At 32.4% G+C, this 21507-nt stretch overlaps 1 protein-coding gene and 1 long non-coding RNA gene across 2 annotated transcripts in view; one reads left to right on the top strand and one right to left on the bottom strand.

Moving 5' to 3' along the window:
- Positions 1 to 276: 276 nt before the first annotated feature.
- The window catches only part of LOC149485411 (A disintegrin and metalloproteinase with thrombospondin motifs 1-like), a 72704-nt gene continuing 51473 nt past the window's right edge, over positions 277 to 21507 (bottom strand). The window contains exons 9-17 of the mRNA XM_089700175.1: positions 18993 to 19138; positions 18547 to 18665; positions 17159 to 17267; positions 15872 to 16236; positions 13556 to 13653; positions 6343 to 6459; positions 2228 to 2332; positions 1205 to 1337; positions 277 to 826 (exon numbers count right to left, since the gene is read on the bottom strand). Coding sequence (XP_089556301.1) covers positions 572 to 826; positions 1205 to 1337; positions 2228 to 2332; positions 6343 to 6459; positions 13556 to 13653; positions 15872 to 16236; positions 17159 to 17267; positions 18547 to 18665; positions 18993 to 19138 — 1447 coding nt within the window. The 3' untranslated portion in view covers positions 277 to 571. The remainder of the gene's footprint in view (positions 827 to 1204; positions 1338 to 2227; positions 2333 to 6342; positions 6460 to 13555; positions 13654 to 15871; positions 16237 to 17158; positions 17268 to 18546; positions 18666 to 18992; positions 19139 to 21507) is intronic.
- Positions 7566 to 21507, top strand: part of LOC149485412 (uncharacterized) — a 206818-nt gene continuing 192876 nt past the window's right edge. Inside the window, exon 1 of the long non-coding RNA XR_016316215.1 lies at positions 7566 to 8181. This is a non-coding gene — a long non-coding RNA (uncharacterized LOC149485412). The remainder of the gene's footprint in view (positions 8182 to 21507) is intronic.

Raw genomic sequence — 21507 nt, forward strand, 5'->3', positions numbered from 1 at the left:
TTGTCACGTAAAATCTTCGCCCGTAAAACCGACTTTACAGGCAACCATTTTTTCATTATTTATTTTGTCTAATTCCGTTCCACGTTCCCGTTCCCGTTTTTAGTAATCCCTTGCCAGTTTTTCCCTAGTGAATAGGTCACAGTACGGAGTATCATCAGTAGCGGCACAGGCCCGTGTGGACAGTCGCAGACGGCCGCGGGGTTATGCTGCCCTAGTACTTTTTGAGTGGACTATGTTGATAATTGCTAAGTTTATTTTGTAAATTTTATAAATAAATGGTAATTTTGACACATTTTGTTTGATTGCACTTATATTTTTAATAGTTTAATTTTCAATATTTTCTAATTCCGTTCCACAGTTTTGCACGCGTTACAGCAATACTTCCTAAAGGGTGGTACAGCGCAGTTCCTCGCAAGTTGTTCCCGGTTATGGTGACCTAGTACTTTTTTAGTTGAACTATGATGGTAATTGCTAAGTTTATTTTGTAAATTGCAATATTTTATAAATAAATAGTAATTTTGACACATTTTGTTTTGATTGCTTTAATATTTTTTATATTTTTTTTATTTATTTAATTCCGTTCGACAGTTTTGCACGCATTACAGCAGTATTTCCTGAAGGGTGGTACAGCGCAGTTTCTTGCAAGTTGTTCTCTAGTGAACAGGTCACAATATTGGGTATCATCTTTAGCTGGACAGGCACGTATGGTACATCGTCTCAAACGGCAACGACGACGACGCTCACGTGGTTTGGGTCCGCAGAGGTGTTCTGCCGCGGGGCACATAAGTGGTCGGTATGATACCCCCCGACCGCAACTTGTTGAACACTGTGAAAATTTCACGTAAGTTAGATACTAGATACTTAAAAGAGATAATATTAGATACTTAAAAGAGTTACGACTGGTTTTTGAATTGAGTATTTGACATTGTCTCAAGAATGTTAATAACCGTTCTTAAACTTTTTCTTGTATCTTACATAACATAAGTTTCCTCAAACCTTAATAAAATCAATTCTCAATTCAGAAACCGGCCTTTATTAATGTCTTCATACGATTACGTAAGTATGATTTTAAATATAAAAAGTATGCCCAAATAATCAAACAACCCTTAAACTGTAAAAAATTAAATAACAATTTATAAAAGTTTATCATACAAAAACGTCAATTTTTCTAAAAAAGTGCGTATTATAATATACGCTATCTGACCTGTGTCCAGGGCAATTCTTGCCAGTAAACCGGGCAGGGCAAGCGGTTGCAGGGCTGCGTGCGGGACGGCGCGCCGCCCGGGCACAGCGCGGGGGACACGCTGCGGGCGATCAGCTCGCGGTGGGAGGATATACTAGAAGGAGGTATTGAAGGAGCAATTGAAGATGATTTAACGAAACCGGTCGTAGTTTTAATAATAAAAAATCGAAATAAAAATTAAACAAGTGAATTGTGTTTCTTTAAAAAAATTAAACTATACTACAAATTTGTATAAGGTACTCCATGATCAATATAAGAGAATCCAGAAATCCATAGGTTGTCGGTTTATATCCGGCTCGAAGGACCAATGAAAACTTCATTCCACATTCGCTAATGTGGGCATTCTATCTGCAAAACATAATCTAAAATAATTTGGAAAATCCAAAAGTGCACGCCTCATAATTTTTTTTAATAAATATTTATTAATTATTATTTTTGTTTATTTAATAACAATTAAACCACATCGAATCAGACCCTGAAAAATGAAAGGGTTCTATTCCTGAGCATACTCAAGCGTAAGAGAAAAAAAAAGACTCGATTAGTAAAGTATTTCGGTCAATATCGTGTTAACAAGAAAAAGGATCCGCACATACAGACACACGGACGTCCAAGACAGAACTTTTTTAAACTGTTTTTTAACTAGTTTAAATAACAAAAATGACATCAAAAATATCATGAACGTTAAAAATAGTGTTTTTTCTTAATATGTGTGTGTATGTATTATCTTACAAGTGCAATGTATGATACATAAAGACATTTTAAGTTTGAAAAATCAGATGTTTTGCGCGAAGTGACAGTAGTACCCACCTCAACGCTTCGCTTATGAGGCGTGCAAAAGTAAAGGCGCGTGCGGGTAAAAAAGAGGCATGTTTTCAGTCAGGGGTGTACACATTGTTTTATTTATTTATTTACAGAATCAGCGTATAAAACTATACGTTCGTTTATTCTTATACACTAAAACACATACACACCCTGCATACATACCTAACGTTGGCAGGAACGCAGAAAAGTTGTCTCTCTTGTACGCCGTCTTCTCCACATGTAGCGCTGCAACTCTCCCACTCCCCTCCCTCCCATTTGAATGAACAACTATAAGTAAAATGTATATTATAAATCTATAAAAAATATAAATTCAGCTAATTGTAGACACACTCCAAAATATAAACCCTAAACAAATAAGTAAGTAAGTACTCAACAGTTGTACAGTACTTGTGTTGTAAAACTGGTGTTGAAGGTAAATTAAATATATATCATGCTTAAAAATGTATTAATATTAAATAAATATCATAAATGTACTGTTTTCTATCATACTCTTCAAATGAGCAACATTAAAACATTAATAAAACACATTACAGCATTGCATATCAATTGAGATTCAACAGGATTTCAGCATGATAATTGTTTTGCTTGTCACATAAATTGTTTGGATTCAGGCAAATTGTATCGAACGTTAATCGCATAGCAGTTTTATTGAAGGCTATAAGGTTTATAATATCATTGATGGCCAATAAATATGCTTCGATAAACAACAACACAAAATTCTAGGAACCTAAAGTGGTTCCTAGAATTTTTAATATTCTATGATCGTAAGAGATGGTTTCTATTAAATAAAATATATGAATGTCTATTAATTTGATTTTACTTTTAAGATTTTATATTGAATAAAATATAATATTTTTACAAAGAAATAATCATGACTTCTTAATAATTATCACGTCTGATTTCAAATTAAGGAATCATTAACACCATAGAAATGCGTCAGTTTTTTCTTGTTAGGTTTTCTGCTGAAAAAAAAAGTTGATTGATTTGTAAGTAATAAATTCTAACAAAACACTACGCAGAAATAAGGCAAATTGTGAATTTCATTCAATACATGTTGTATTAGTTACTAAATCTACGTAATAAATAACAATTCCAACCAATTCAATTGTACCGTCTATCCTTTCGCCATAAATAATACCCACACAAGCTACATATAACTAATCCTCCACGTGACATACTCAAATTGCATTCTACGTAATATCATCAGAGTAACTCGATCGGAATGTCACGTCATATAACCGAACTATATCGGCTTGACCGACGGCTAATGAACTTACGTGATTTCACGTCTCGTTTCATATTGAAAGTATACGATTTATAGAATTGTATATTTTGTGATTGAGATTAAAAAATTTCTTGAAGCACCTGTGTTACAAGTGTTTATGCGGCTGGTGGTGACCACTTAACATCAGGTGCTTTTGCTTGCTCTGACATAAAAAAAATGTTTTTGAAATATTTACTAGACCTAGCAATAGTTACTAGACTACTCCACAGATTACAATTAATTACTTATTGTAAATAGTGGTATTTTTTCTGATATCAATCAATTTTGAAATCTTTATAGTGAGGATTTTGGTTTATTAACAAGCACTTACTAAATACCTACTAATACTCATTCTAAATACTAATCTACAAAGTAGTGAGTGAATCTTCTAAGCCGTTCACAGCTAATGAACTAAAACGTGATTTCACGTCTCGTCTGAGGATATTGAAGGTTTACGATTTAACAAATTGTATATTTTGAGGGATTCTGTTTCGTTTGGATAGCAGTTGAAGCACAGAAATAGTAATAATATCATAATAATATCGCTGTGGGTAAGACCTTATTTAGATCGTAAATATTTAATAGTGTTGAACAAAATTGCTCTTTGTTTTTCGGTATTCGATATTTCTTCAAATCATTTAATGGAAATTGTTCTTGAAACATTTTACTAGCATTTTTTAGTCAGTTATTTGTTGTGTTTTTTTTCTCAAATATTAAAATATGTACGAATCGATTTTGACATAACGTTTATTCCTTTAACGTTAATAATTTAATTTACGTATAATTTTGGATAAATAATTAACACAATCAAAGTAACTAATATACAGAAAAAAATAAAACAGTCGAACCTACGTCCCTGGCTCAAAGTGATTGTCACTGGAAAAATCAGGTCATCAAAGAGGTCAAATATATAATTTAAAATGGATAGGTACAATATTTCCGTAAGAGCAAGCTTCGAACTGCAATTTCATTCTCGCTAACACGTGTCAGAAATCAACCGTTTGTAGAAATGCGGAAATAAAATCTTGTAAAAACTAGAAATATAAGAACTTTGTGCTGACTGTTGAAAATATGGATTTTTATAGCTTTAACTCAAATAATAAATCAAATAATTAATTGTAATTTATTAACAAACAACAAATAGCAAAAATGTCATGTTAGTGCTGTGCCTCGCGTTTTTATCCGCATTGCTCCGCTCCTATTGGCCTAGGGTAATTTTTCAAAACGGACCCGCGGTTCCTGAGATTAGTGAGTTCAATCATACAAGCAAACTTAGCTTTATAATATTATTATAGGTATGTAGTATAAAACCTTACTCCCTAGTAAGTCAATCCTACATGTTATTTGCATTACTATTGGCACCGACGTGGTCAGAAACACGTCAAAAACAAAATACTATAATTTATAATCACCTTCATTTCTGACAGTGTTTTAAAAATATAATATAACGTAGGTACTTTAACATCTTTCCCCATCCACACAAAGAGTACATATCGTATACTGAACGCCCGCAGATATCAGCCATTATTTATTTAGGTCCTTTGAGTCGGATCCGAAGCACTCGACCATAATACATCCTGTGTTTACTGTTAAATAGGTAGGGCTTAGTGACTTCTTTGATATTTAATGGTCTTTCTATGAATTACAATGTTCGTGATAATAATTAAGGTGTTATGGGAATATAATGTGAAAATTTATTCAGAATTAACGTAGAGGGGAGCAAAAACTGCATTTTTAATAAATACTAACTGTGCTCTGCAGTTTTACCCGCAGTGCTCCGCTCCTGATGGTCTTAGCGGGATGATATACAGCCTACAGCCTTCCTCGATATATGGGCTATCTAACACCGAAATAATTTTTCAAATCGGACCAATACTTCCTGAGATAAGGCGCATTCAAACAAACAAACTCTTTAACTTTATAATATTAGTATAGATTAAGCAAGGCTTTGTAATACATTCGAAATAGGTTTATTTCATGAAAATGTTAAACAAGTACATATTAATCTTTACAATAAAATACATTTTCTTTTAATAATAAAAGCATAACACTGCATACCTACTATAATAAACATTTGTATATTTTCTGCTTAACATATTAAAACAATAAATTTATTAAAACATTCCGCTGTATTCTACGTTATATTGAATAACATGAAGATAATACACGAGTACATTTAAATTGGCTAGCATTTCAACAATATGCACTGAGCGTAATGGCTTCAGGTAGTCGTGACCTTTTCAGGTAATCGTGTGTTCTGTATGTGGATGTGCCTGTGTTTAAGTTGTTTTATTGTGAATATATTGCTAAGTAGTTTATATTGTTTAAGAATTAAGAAAGATAAAAAAAATGTGTGCGTGTACTAGTGTACACACTTAAGAAGTGAAACTTCTTTATGACCTTATTTTTCAAAAAATAATTTACTATATGCAACTTTACAGAAATACGTCGAATCACGATGATAATGGAAAAAAAAGATGGCGCGTTTAACGAAAAAATGTTACACTAAATTTTTTTCCAACCCCGATAAAGAAGTTTCACTTCAATAATTTGACGTTACTCTCTTGTTCTTGTACTGAAAAAAATAGTTCCAGATAAATGTAACTTGAATTGCCAGCAAATTAAAACGAAAAACAAATTATTTAATAACACTGTAACTAGGTACTGTACGAAAAAATTACGTTACTTGGAAATTACGGAACTCTCGATAAAAAGTGATTATTTCTACATTCTTTCAATTTAAATTTTTCTTCAAAACTCTTCTCTCAAAAAATCTGCAACATTTTTGATATACGCAAATATGTATACATACAGTAAGGAAAAAAAGACGGGTTGCACTCCGGGAGTGCCGGCAGAAGTGAAAACTTGATTATTATTAACGTTGAGCATGTTTGATATCCATCCGTCTTACGCTTTTTCGATCAGGTCACGTGTCCTGACGCGAGTTTAAGATTTTTAACCTAACGCCGCTAAAGAAGTTTTCACTTCAAAAATTACTCATAAATGTACATACCTATGTGTATTACACCGCTCATACCGCGGGGTGCAATGCTCGCGCGCACACCGCGGCCGCACCATGCGTACTCCACCACCGCAAGATACTGAGCACGGCCCGCGTTCAGTGGACCATCTAGAAAAATTATTGTAAAATAATACCAAATCCGATACACCTAGATAAACTTACAGAAAAAAAAGACGTGTGGCACTCGGGGACTGCCGCGGTAAAGCTATTGCATGCTATGCCTTCATCTTCAAGCCACACCTCCGCGCCCGTCAGAGTGGGGAGAGTGAGGTTTTTCGTTACTAAATTTCTGGATTCGGTCCCCGCGCTCAAGGCCCGCGATAGAAGCTATGCAATAGCTTAATAAGTGACTTATAGTGATACATCACGAGGTTAGATACGAACCCGCGTCGTTTTGCCATGCCGGAGTAACGGCTAGCCTAGTGTAATTTAACAAAAATTAATATTTATGCTCCGATCTGCCGAAAATCCAATACATTAATTTTCTTGCTCTTAACACATTGGTATAAATTCAAATAATTAATAACTGTATAACATAGATGATAACCTTTTATCAGTAATCTACACAATATAAAAACGTACATAGATAGAATCTTTTTTGTTCTGTGGATAGAAAAGAGGAAAAAAAATCTAAACATCACGCATCATAAGTCGAATCTACGCTCCTACAGTATACAAAATAGTGAAATAAATTCGATATAGAGATTTCGAGTAAATTGGATCGCGATGAGAAGATTATCACGTTGTCATAGACGCTCGGGGCTGTAGTATGTTATCGCTTTGCAGTTGAATTAGACAGACGTCTAAATCCCTTGGGCGAGTGTCTGTGCTTGGATCGATCTTCTAGATTGGTGGCATTTTTTATTTTATAAGTACTTTTTAACTAGGATGATGTCTGATGATGCTTTTAATTTTGGGAGAGATATTAAATGAACCGCTGTTTTCATATAATAATTATAACTGTGAAAATTATGTATAATACATGTTATGTATTGAGTATTTTTGTTCAATAAAGGTTACGTTGTTTCAATTTCCAATATAATATAGAAAATATAAAATTAAATATTTAACTTGTCGATCAAATCGCGCGTGCAAAAAAAATATTTACCTCATACTTCCCTACGTGAGGTTTTCTTAATATATTCTCAAATCAGAGCGGTAAAATAAGGTTTTACATTAAAAAATTTAGCGGTGTTTTATCACAGTTTTATGCATAGAAATCTAAATAACAAGACACATAGAAGTGCTTTATTGTCATAATTCGTATGAAAACCGCTGTCGCCAAAATCAACACATTCAAACCGAAAGCTAAACAGTACACACAAGTAAACTATGCCTTTTATTGGACAGCTCGATTTTAGTGAAAACTAACTTAACTATTAAATTAAGCTTTTGAATATGTATCCTAACGCACGAATTTACGGTTTATTTTAGAATAACATCCCTAAGTATATGAGACTTTTTGCTCCAATACGAACAAACGTGATAATAAGAATGGTAGACTGTGTCATTCATTGTTATTTCGATTACTATGGTGACACTCGTAATACTTGTAAATATTCTATAATTTTAAGGAAAAACGGCATTATTTCTAAAAAAAAATATTTTCCGATGAAATATTATTCCTTTATAAGTATAATTACAACTTGTGGAAGAATTTCCGCAATGGGAATTGCTGAAACACACCATGTATACACTCATACGTCTCCAGAGCAACTGAACAGTGACGAATGCAACTGGTGATGTGCAAATCACCTGAGTGGCGACAAGGTCACGCACGCTTACGACTTCTAGTGTCTTGTTATTTAGATTTCTATGGTTTTATGTATGGTCAAACTTAATTATACATACCTACTCTACATAAAGTACAATCTGCGTCGACGTATTCTGTTTCACTGCGCTCTAATGTCACATGTCATTCTTCATTGGTTCGTAAATTGTGTCCCGGGGGATATGTGAATTCAATCGGGGCTTGATGCAATTTTGTTTTAGGTATCAATTTAAATTGCTTGTAAACTAAGAAGATATTCTGTAGTTATATTAAACGTTGAAATAATCTACTCTTACCCTACTCTAAATAAAGGAAGGATTTAAATCATTTGGCTAATAATTTATTTTTATGTACACTCACGCTCCACAGTATAAAATATTGTTGTTTGTGTAGTTGCCCTGAACTATTTTTGAAATCAATTAATTTAAACAAAGCAAATAGCAATACAATATTCGAACAGCGTAGGTAAAATTATATAATAACGTAGAAACATCGCGTAAAAGTTTAACAGCGTAAATATATATCATGGCAAAATAATTATCCATCTGAAGGTATATCAAATTTGAAATTACATTAAAGGTCTTCATAACGAACTATGAAGCCATACTGATTGTTTCTCAAGTTTTATTGAAGCACATACACTGAGCAATTCCACGCAGAAATCGTAAGCACCTTGACACAATTTTGAAATTGTTGATTTAGGATTCCAAAGCAGACGAATTTATTATTTGTGTTAATAAATTTTAATTATGTTTTTAACTGAGATTAAAGGTATCTTTTCAACATAATTAAACAAGTTCTTGTTTTTAATGAAATTTGTTTTATGGCTTTTCTGTTCGTTAATCTTTTATAGGTTAAAAAATGTAATAGGTATTTAGTTTATTGAGAAAAAGGTGTATACAGAACACTTTATTTTTTATTACTACTACTTATTTCAAAGAATATAGTTTTGTTGGAAAAGTTGGGAAAGATATTTCTTTATAACTGGTATTACTTTTTCTCTGTAACGTGTAACGCGGATCGTTAGTTATGAAAGTAAAACAACGAGTGTGAAACTAAATATTTGATGTATTACTTGTTTTTGGCCTGATATGTGACGAGGGATAAACGTAGTTTTATTTTCAGGAAAGTCACAATTTAAGAATAGCTTTTAGTTTTTCCAATATTATTATGAATTTGTTTAACGTGTAAAATCAATGATTTGTATTCAAACAAATATATTATTGATAATAATATATTAGATTCTATAATAAAATCCTAAATTACTGAGATAGGAAATGTACTAAACAGTAAACATACCTAAGTTGTTGTTTCTTCAAACTACCTATGTTTTTGTCGTTTAAAAATAGGTTCCCAAGACTTTTAGTGCAAACATAAATCCAAAGAGCTGTTCAATAAACACTCATGTTAAAGTTTCATACAAAAATACTGAGAAGCGAGGAAACTTCGGCACGGAGTGACGTCACAACTAAGTTTTCTTTCAATTATAAATTCCTACGTCGCTTCGCAGGTAGTTTCTTTGTGAAGTTAGTTTTCTTTAAATTAAATGTATCGACGTTGTACGAGATAGTATGCAAAGGAGTTGTTAAATGCGACTTGTTTACAAATAGTAAATAGGAGCTTTAAATAGAACTGCTTAGTTGTTCCTTGTTATCTAAACACTTGATGACATCATGCGTATGATTGTGCAAAATTGAATGTTTTCTGTGATAGGAACGCTTTGCAGGAATGAAAAAAAATATAAAAAAAAAATTAATACGCAATAACTAACCTAACAAAGAAATACTCATGTCACAAACATCTTGTAACATCATTGCTTAAAGTAGCTCAATAAATTTTAAAGCAGATTCAAAATTTTGATCAAAATTGAAATAAATTACCAAGCCTTTAACCAAAAAGAGGACAATATAGGCCGGAAATATTAAATCAAATCATAAATATAAGAAGCAATACCGGGATAAGGAAAAGTAGAAAATTCTGACTCGCTTCACATTATGTTAGTCGATGTGAATTAATTTATATTGCTCGGCACTTATTTATCTGTTGACAGAGATTTAATGGTATTCTATTAAGGGCTGATTTTTCAATCCTTGGTTAAAACTTATTCGTCGAATAATGTATAAAACTACCATTATAAAAACGTATTCTAAATTCCCGTATTTGACAGTTTACGTGACATTTTAATATTATCGTGTAATACTTTATTGGACGGATAAGTTTTATCCAAGCATTGAAAAATCGGCCCTAAATTGCTTATTCGTTAAGTTTTATTCAACGGGATATATACGAATGCTCTTCGCTTATCAACACAAAGAGAAAGATTGTTGTTTTATTTTGAATTTGTTTTATCATACAATTCTTTCGCAAAATAAATGATAGCGGCAAAAAGTAAAATTACTTAAATACATGAATAGGAATCCTTAAAAAATCAGCTTACGTCTTGCAAAGTTGATTAGAAACCGATATCAAAATATCGCATCATTCTTTCTGCTTTACAAATATTCCGAGAATTATATTTTCAGTGTTTATCGGAATTGGAAATACAATTATTTCAAACAAACACAATACGCTGAGTTCTAGTTAATTTTAGAAAGTACGTTCGTTATTTTATTCTGTAAAGGTCTTCTGCAATGAAACCTTTCAAATGTCGCCGCAGCCTTCCCAAGAATTCTAGCTTTGTGACAATTTCCGTTTAGTCTAGAAAATAGTAAGTCCTTTTAATAGCTTTTTCATATACAGTTAAAGTGCACAGTTTGCGAAAGTGTAAATAGTGTTTGACGGTACATAATGTACTAAATAAATATTTATTTTTCATATTCTTGTACTTTAATGGTTTCATAGATATTTTAAAAAATATAGAACCTCCGAACTTAAGTACGTACCTTACGCAATAACAATTGAAATTTTGTGTTGTGTATTAAATATTTTATTTATGGAATTGCCTTTTAAAACATAACTAGTAAAACGATACAATTTTTTTTATTATTTATCTGAAGATAGTCCTTTATCTACTCCATGTCATTGATTTATGTTTTAACGCAAGCGGATGATCAGTCTTCTTTGTTCTTCGGTTCACTATTATAAGAAAAAGTGTCCAGAACTTTCTCGCCATTTCTTTAACACATCGATCTCAATACAATAAACTTAATAAAACAACTTGCGTTTAGGAAGGTCATTTTACTACATTATGTTAGTCGTTTAGTTCATGTGTTGAATGATCACAAGAAACCAGATTGTAAACTACAGGCCCATATCTATCCTGAATTCGTTAGGTAAAATTTTCGAGATCGTTATTCATAAACGCATCTCACCACTTGTCTATAAATTTATACCACCTCAGCAGCATGGCTTTATGAAAAAACGTTCCACTGTCACTAACTTATCCGTTTTAATTAATTATACTTTTGATGAAATGAACAATGGACGGCAAGTAGACGTAATCTACACGGACTTTGAAAAAGCTTTCGATCGTGTCGATCACATTATTCTTCAAAATAAACTTTACGCACTTGGTATAAGAGGTGACCTACACAGATGGATTTGTTCTTACATAGTAAACAGAACACAGGCGGTAGTTTTGGGTTCTGCTAAGAGTGACTTTGTGGGCATAGTATCTGGGGTACCCCAAGGATCTATTCTCGGGCCATTGCTGTACAATGCCTACTTATTTGACATATTTACCTGCATACAACACGTGCGCTACTTAATGTACGCTGATGATAAAAAAATTTACTACGGAATTGAATCCGTCGAACACTGCCGCCTAATTCAAAGTGACTTAGATAGACTGGCAGCATATTATATTAAGAATCGTATAAGTGTAAATGTTAATAAATGCCAAAAAATCACTTTTAGTAGGAAAAAATATCCAATAAAATTTGAATATAAAATAAACGATGTTTTGATAAAAGAAGTGAACTGTGTACGTGATCTAGGCGTATCGCTAGATTCAAAATTGATTATGTCGGAACATATTGACATCATTGTAAATAAAGCCTATAAACAACTTGGTTTCATAAAGCGATCATGTAAAGATTTTAACAGCATAAATTGTATAAAATCTCTATATTCGGCCTATATTCGAAGCATACTCGACTACGCGTCGAGTATTTGGTCTCCCAGCTACGCCGTATACATAGATAGAATAGAATCAATACAAAAAAGGTTTCTCAGGTTTTTAAGCTTTAAAAACTTTACTTATTTTGACAGCTATGATGAAGCTTGTGTCCGCTACGAAATAGAACCGCTAGAAATACGACGTAAACGAAGTGATCTAATGTTGCTTCACGCATTATGGAATAACCACATTGACTGCTCAGAATTGCTTGAATCGATGCAATTGAATGTACCCGGTTTTCGTACGCGTCAGACTAACTTATTTTACATCGACCCTAAAGTTAATACTAATTATGCACGAAACGGTGTGTTAAATCGCATTATGCGTGTATACAACGCAGAGTACACAAGTGCTGACATTTTCCTACTCTCTAAACAACGCTTTGCTAATGAAATATCTAAAATAAATGGTTTTTTAAACAAGCACTAGCACACACGCACACACCTACACGCACGCACACGCACACGCACACACACACACTCACACACACACACACTCATTATGTTATGTTTTTTATTAATATTATTGTTACTAGTTTATAGTCTATTCTTGAGAATGATATTATGTTGTAATCCTTATTGGCTATTTGTTCAGTTCATCAGCAAAATAGTGGTCTTGTTAAATGTAAAGCTGTTGGATTACCAAAATAAATAAATAAATAAATAAATAAATGATGAATCTACTCAGACTTAAGTTAGTAGGAGACTAAGAGCTGATTTTTCTTTCTATAGTTAAAACCTATTCGTTGAATAAAGTATTAAAACTACCATTTCAAAAATGAATTCTAATTGCCCGTATTTGACAGTTTACAGGTGACATTTTAATATTATCGTGTCATACATTATTGGACGGTTAAGTTTTAACCAAGGTTTGAAAAATCGGCCCTTATTTAATTAACGTAAAATAAAAAAATCACATAAGTGAGTTTAGATCGATTAATAAATATTAATTTAACCCAAATTATTTACGCTTTACGATTTCAAAAGTGCTTCTAGAAGAAGTCTAATTGAATGAATAAATGTTTGAGTTTTTAGATAGTACTAGCAAACCGAGCGAACTCTTTTCTTTGCTATAAACCTCACGGAGTCCGAGATCTTTCCAACGAATGCAAAACCGTGGAAATCGGTTCGTGCGTTCTGGAGTTATAGCGTCAGGAAGGAAAACCCGACTTATTTTTATATAGTAGACAAGTTATATCAACGTTGACGTTTTTTTATACATAAAATATCAAATAAATTAGTGATAAATATTTAGTAAATGAATATCTAAATTTTATATTTCTAACTAGAAATATTCATAAAAACTAAATACATTACCTATATTCCATAGGCCTGGTTCGCGAAGCCGGCGTGCTGTAGTTCACTGATACTTCCACTGCTAATATTTCATTCGATATTGGTGTCTCTGGTATTGCCTAAAACATATGAATTTTAACTTTTAATGAATACGACTTTAATTACGATTTAACATATGTTTACAGTTTAAACATTTGTTAAGAAATGATGAGTAGGTACCTAATAAAGTTTGACATCACAGTTAATGTAACTCAATAATAATGGTATTCAAATATACTCATTTAACTTTAATTTATTATATTTGATACTATACATGAGTTTCATAACATTAATCTTTATTCACTACTTTAGCTATAATTCATTAGTATCACTCAACTAACGTAGTTCTTCATTTGCATTTGCAAACTGGAGCTTTTACCTAAAATACTAACATCACGTCCACCCATATAAACCGTGGAATTTATACATACTGTTTTCTATATAATGTAATTAACAAACAAAGCTTCATAATAAACTTGGAAAAGCTAAACGTGGCGTAACATAAACAACGTAAAAAGCATCGTGACATTAAAAACTCCGCAATTAACTTCAGTTCAGTGGAAAGTGTTTGTGAATAATTAAGAGCGAGCTTTATACAAGCGGCGATTCTATGGTTGCCAACGTTTGTTATAAGGGTTTGTATGAAATGGTTAGAAAAAAAAGTTTGCGTGTACTAGTGTACACACGTAAGAAGTGAAACTTCTTTAAATTTTTCAAAAAATAATTTACTATATGCAACTTTACAGAAATACGTCGAATCACGCGTGGTAGGGATAAGAAAAAGATGGCGCGTAACGGAAAAATGTCACGCGTAACGAAAAAATGTTACACAATTTTTTTCCAACCCCGATAAAGAAGTTTCACTTCAATAACCATTTTTAGGGATGTATTTGACTTCTCGAAAAATTTAAAGCGAAACGAGAGAAAGATAGACAAGTGCACTGTCTATTTCAATTAAAACAAATATAATCTAATGATAATGTAACAATATTATTCAATTGTAACAGCAGTTGACAACCCTAGCTGGATCATAATAACATCCTTTGTTGAATATTTTTTATAATAAACCAACCAACAAATTTCCCGAGAGATGGAATAGCCTAACATGTGCCTTTGTAAATGTCTGTAATGCATGACGTATTTGAGAGCAAATAACAAAATAGTTTTTCGCTCAAAGCTCGTTTTTCGTTTAGAATTTGCTGGAACATTCCAGAATGTTCTGGATGGACAGTGAGTGCGAGTTAGGATTCGAGAATTTTGCGGAAGTTTTTAGTGTATTGAATTTATCAAATGTGTATTTTTACAGATTACGGATTCTATAATTTATATTATTACTTCGAAATTTAATAGTGAATTAAGTATGTATGTCACCACAAGCAAAGTAACTGAAGATATTCTTCATACCGTATTTCTTTCTACACATTTTCCATGTCAAATTTGTTGAAATTCATAGATACCTATTCAAATTTGTTTACCATGTTTATTGCAAAACAATTGCGAAAAGCAACTCTGGAAATTGTGTTAAATTATTTCACTTTATGTTATTAACACATAACCGCTGTGAAAATGTGATATTTGTACAAAAAATACAATGTAAAATCAAATTTAGCTTGACTTGAATGAAAAGTGTGAATAATGTATCATGTAAGGGATCGCGTGATGAGGGATCTTCATAAAGCAACTCGCTGACACTTTGCGAGTGGATTTTTGTAATCCCTTTATCCTAAGAGGTGTGCAGCTTTTAATATTATATAAGTTATAGTAAATGTCTAAAATAGAGTATACAATCCCGGAGCGAAGTAAAACAGTAAAATGATAAAAAAAGACGTGTGGCACTCGGGGACTGCCGCGGTATATATTGCATGCTATGCCTTCAAGCCACACCTCAAGTGATGTTTTTCATTACGCAATTTCTGGATTCGGTCCCCGCGCTCAAGGCCCGCGATAGAAGCTATGCAATAGTTTAAAACTTGCAAACACATGAACAAATGAAATAATATGCTTGAATAATCAATGAATTATGTATGATGCATATAAAATATGTTTATATGCCCATAAATATTATGTCCGATTATAATGTATTGATTGTAAGATATCCTGTATTCTACTGAATAATTTAATATCAAGACTTCCTTGATGATATCTGAAATTAAGTTTTTATTTCAACCACTACAACCAACATAAGTTTCTTACATCGAGATCCTTTAAAGTTTAAATGGATCATCGTATCATCACACTAATTTATCAAAATCTAAAGTACATTAATCAATACAATCTACATGTAATTCTAAAACTTACCATAATCATCAAATCCGTGTGTAACCTGGAATCCGAAGTAATAAACACATCAGAATCAGTTTGCTTCCACTTGACCAAACCCCCCGCTGCAATCACTTCCCCCTCATACGCATATTTATCTTCTTTAATATCTATCACATTACTATCGACTTCTATAATTTGTAAATTCTGTGGTACATTCGGATCGTATTTGAGATATTTGTCCTGTTTGCTTTCTATATCTATACGTTTTGCGTGTTTGCTTAGTTCTAAGATGGGTCTGTCTCGGCGTCGTTCTCGTATTGCTATGTTTAGGGCAACGGGTGTAGCTATGTGGATGGATAGTTTGTTCGCTTCATGTGGTATTACTGTTAGACGGGTCCAACCTAGTGGAATTAAAAAAAGTATTGATGTACCAACAATTACACTCAGAATTACGCAAAAAAGGTGTCCGTAGCACAACTCTGCCTGCGAAGATTAGGCAGAGTTTAGTAGTAATGAAGATACAACAGAATTTAAACATTACTGCTATAAAATAAGGTGTTACTTTGAATGAAAATTTAATTCAACGCCAATAGGAAATTTTGGTTACATTTTCATAAACGGTTATGAAACTAGTAGTTTATAGTAAATATTATGTCCGTGACCAGTGTGGAAACTGGAGCCACTAAAACGGCTCGCTGAAATATTCTTAAAAGTATTTGAAATTTTTTTAACTCCCAGAGCTAATCAGAAAATAAGGAAGCTGCAAAACTGGCGTTTTGAAAGATTTTTAAACACAATGCCATGGTTTAAAGATATGCAATTGAAATAATATTTGCATTATTCATATTACTTTTTAAAACAAATTATCGTCACAAATGGCCAAAGTTAATTTTCGTAATTAATATCATTCACCAAAAGTTGGTAATTAGGACCCCATTTTCCTAAATGTGGGAAACCATTTGTAAGTTCCATTTATGGTTTTTGGAATTATTCCTAATGAGATAAATTAATATTGGTGACAATTATGTGCAAATAAGCTAAAGCTCTACATTTTCTACGTTTATCAAGAAAATATTAAATTTATGTACTTTTGTGGATATAGCTGTACTATATCAATGACTATAAATTTGCATGGAAAAAAGAACATTTCAAACTACAATAAATTAATAGGATGTAAACACATATTTTTTACATAATCTGATAGCCTATTAAATGTTACCATGCTTTTATTAGTATATTCTTGAATAAATATACAATTACAATTATATAATTTTTAAGTATTTCAATAAAAAACAACTAAAAATGAAAATATAATATCCTTACCTTTCCCAAGCTGGCGCATATAAATATGTGTGTTATTGTTACAATAACCATCTGGACACCAGTTGCAAGCCGGGTCGGTGGCGTTGCATTGTCCTTTCACACATGTGCCCTGATGGACCGACATTTTTATATTTTTATATGTTATATTATTATCTGTGATGTGTGTTGTTAGTTAAATTAATTAATAGACCTATATGAGTAAATAAAAAAAAATGTTTGCGTGTACTAGTGTACACACGTAAGAAGTGAACTTCTTTGTAACCTTATTTTTAAAAAATAATTTACTATATGCAACTTGACAGAAATACGTCGAATCACGCGTGGTAGGGATAAGAACAAAATGGCGCGTACGGAAAAATGTCACGCGTAACGAAAAAATGTTACACTAAATTTATTTCCAACCCCGATAAAGAAGTTTCACTTCAATTACTTTGATTTAAATATATAAAGAAGTTTCTAGATTTATTCATAGTTAATTTAGAATAATTAATGTAACTCACAGATGTTCCTGGCTAGTGAGTAGGCAAGGGTGAAAGAGTTTCTAAATATTTACAATTTAGACAAAACAGTTTTCTCTTTATACTCCCAGAAATCATCTATCCCTATTTAAGTAATAAATTAAGAAAATATTAAAATCTACATCCAATAAAGAATCAAATTATATTTGTAATGTATAATGTAGTTCAACTATAACTAATGAGGAATCTACTACACAAACAAATCGTATTTTTTCAAACTTAGGTCCAGATTTCCTATCACCAAGATAAATTAAATTTTGAATAAAGCCTTGACAACGTCCATTAGGTTTAAACATATTGCCTAAACTATCGGGCCCGGTCACACACACATATCCAAACTTAATGGGGCAGACTTTAAACACCATTATTCGGAACATGTCAAACATAAACTTCATTACAACTTAACTACTTACGAAGTTAACCCGACACATTATCCGACTTAGGTGTCTACATGATAATAAATTCTGTTTCTATGGGCTTGTAGTTCTGAGAAACTGACAGCGTTTATTAGACATTCTAGGATTCGGTAAATTGATGTAGTGAATAATAAAATATTTCTCGAAAACTTACTTTAGTTTATGAGTGTATTCTACCAATTTCAATATGTGTAAATCGAGTCATATTTTCGTAGGAAAAAGGACAAGAGTTTTGAAGTGATACAGAAAATCAAGAAATTAATTTTATGTATAACATAATGAATATAAATCTTTTCATTTGCATTAACTGTAACTGAAAAATAAGGGTACAATAATATGAATTGGATAGTTCTTAGAATAAATTTTAAGTCTTTAAATTCTGAATGGAATACTTTTGAAGAATATGATTTAAAACTTTCTCAATAAATTAATATAAAAAAGCAATATAATATACCTGAAAACAAAGATCAAAAGGCCTCTCATAGCTGCAAGGCGTGCCGTCCGGTAGCGCCCCGAAGTTTGATGGGTCCCCGCCGGCGTAGTCCATACACCAGATCTCACAATGTTTTGATTCTAATTAAAATATTGTTATATTATTTTTGTTTTCTTGGTAATATTTAAATATACATTATTGTCTAGTGCCAAGTTCCGAGATAATATATCATTAAATTAAATCAATGATATGGTGATATCACCACAGAAAACTAAATCTATTTTAAGATTGTTTTTATTAAAAAAAAAAACATTTTACCGATTTCACTGAACACAGTATGATAAAATGTTTCAAAAAGTTATAATCTGCTGGATGTCTGAATATAAGAATCAACTTATGAAATTCACTTGGAAGAAAGTATAGAAATAGCACCGGCAAAAATTTTTTATTGAGATTTGTCCTCTTACCTTGAGCATGCAAATGCGGTATAAGATGGCTGGCCTGTCTGAAGCAGATGTCCGTCCGTACGTCTCTAGTGGCGGCACACGCTTGGCCAGACCAGCAGGTTGCTACTTGTGAACCAGCACCCTCACACGCACTCTCCGATATCGATCTATGTTTATTTTAAATATGTTATCATCTATGGACCAGAGTGAACACGAAAACTATGGTAAAAGACTGAGTATCGTCATCAAGAGCATAATATAGGCATAATACTTTGCATAAAATAGCTTTTGTGCTCACCCCTCAGCATAGGGACTATTTTCGGGTTTGATCAAATGTCAAATTAAGCAGAAATAATAGTAGTCCGGGATACATCGCCCATTTTTGCAAGTGATTACTATCAAGCTAATTTTTCGTGAGTAGCTTTATTTTGATGAGATGCCCAATAATTTCATGTACGAAACTCTCGATTGTGGTAGCTACCAGAGGAAACAAGGATAAAATATTTTGATTTGATGGTTCTCAAATATTAATTACTAACTGAATGTTTTTTTTTTTGTTCAATCTCAAGATAATTATCTAAATTAAGTATTCGAAAAAATATTTGTCCTACAAAATCTATGGTTTGATCAAAGAGTCCCCCTTTCCAATGTGTATCGATAACGAAGTCATCATAAATGATTACTAACCAGCTGATTTTTTTATTTTCACTTATTTAATACTTATATAATTCAACAGACATATTGTCCTACAAATTGCGTAATAAATATTTGAGAACCGTCAAATCAAAAATTTTTATCCTTGTTACCTCTGTAAGCTACCACAATCGAGAGTTTCGTACATGAAATTATTGGGCATCTCATCAAAATAAAGCTACTCACGAAAAATTAGCTTGATAGTAATCACTTGCAAAAATGGGCGATGTATCCCGGACTATAGGTACTATAGAAAGAATTAAGTAATGTATGGTGAAAGATTGGTTAAATGGTTAGGTAAGATTTGATGTATTTTGAAACCTTCATCCACGTCTTTCTGTACCTATGTAGCGGGGCTCTTAATTAAGAAGTTACTAATTCATGGACTTAATGGTTTCACATGTCGAACCTAACCTGACAAATCCCGCTACAGGATTTACTTCTTATAATGCACGGTAAAAAAGTGCCTCTTTTTGTTGTGTATATAAAGTATATTATATCTTAAAGCAAACAGACGACTCTACCATGAATGCACGAAAAGATTTTCTTTGCTGTTTTTCTCTGCGGATTACAACCAGACATACAATAATATATTTTTAATCCAAAGATTTTCAAGAAACTGTAAATAAATTTTTCTCGCTTCAGTAAAATATTGCAGCATTTCTTGGTAATTCATAAAGGACGACTTGACGCAAGCAATGATTAAACTACATGAAAGTGACCGTGTGTCCTTTAGCCCTCATAGAAAGGAGCTTAATTAAAACTCGTTAACGGTCAAAAGAACGCTCGTGCAAAGCGCTTTCAATATGCAGCCGGTATTTTACTTCAGATTATTATTATTGTCTTAATATTTTAAAGCAGAAGAGTTTGTTTGTTTGTGAACGCGCTAATGTCAGGAACTACTGGTCCGATTTGAAAAATTATTTCGGTGTTAAGATAGCCCATTTATCGAGAAAGGCTATAGGCTACATATCTTTACGCAAAGACCAACAGGAGAGGAGAAATGCGGGTGAAACCGCGGATCATAGCTAGTTTGAACTATGGCCGATGATTTAGTTTCTGTTTTAGGAACTACTTTTGGTCGACCGGCCGGGCGGATTATTATATTATATTTTAGGAACTACTCATAACGGTCTCGTATTCTAAAAGCATTCGTATTTGAGAAAAAAATAATTCTAAATAAGAACAATCTCTTGTTACATAGAATTATTTGTGTTGCCAGCTTATGGAGAAAATAATACTTAGAATAACAAGGAGATTTATCAATCCAGTGGGTTTTAGCTTTACATTATTTCGAATGGAAATTTCCAACGAAACAACGAACACAATTATTTTATTCTGTATGTATATTTATTTTATTTAATAACCACGTTTTGTATAGATGTGAGAATAGTAAATATATGGCGATATTCTGTGAGGGTGTGGTGACTTCCCCGGTGCGAGCTTGACCCAATTCGAGTCGAAGCGTCGCTTACAACCTATACCTAATCTTTAGTGCTGCTCTAAAATTGTTTTGCAAGCTAATAATATACTATACTTAATATTATAAAGCTGTTTGTTTGTTTGAACGCGCTAATGTCAGGAGCTACTGGTTTGATTTGAAAAAAATTTTCGGTGATAGATAGCCGATTTATCGAGAAAGGCTATATAAGCCAGGCTATCATCACGCTAAGGCCATCAAGAGCGGAGTAATGCGTGTAAAACCGCTGGGCACAGCTAGTTATCAATATCACCATCAAAGTAGTTCTTTTAACAAAATGTCAATAGCAATTTTATTACGCTCTTTAAAATTCATGTTATTATAAAGTAATTATTACACTGAAAATTTCATAGAATCTAGATT

This window comes from Colias philodice, chromosome 10, assembly GCF_061535455.1.
Source record: "Colias philodice isolate Cphi_HAF_F1 chromosome 10, ilColPhil1 Martin Lab GWU primary, whole genome shotgun sequence".
Taxonomy (NCBI): Eukaryota; Metazoa; Arthropoda; class Insecta; order Lepidoptera; family Pieridae; genus Colias; species Colias philodice.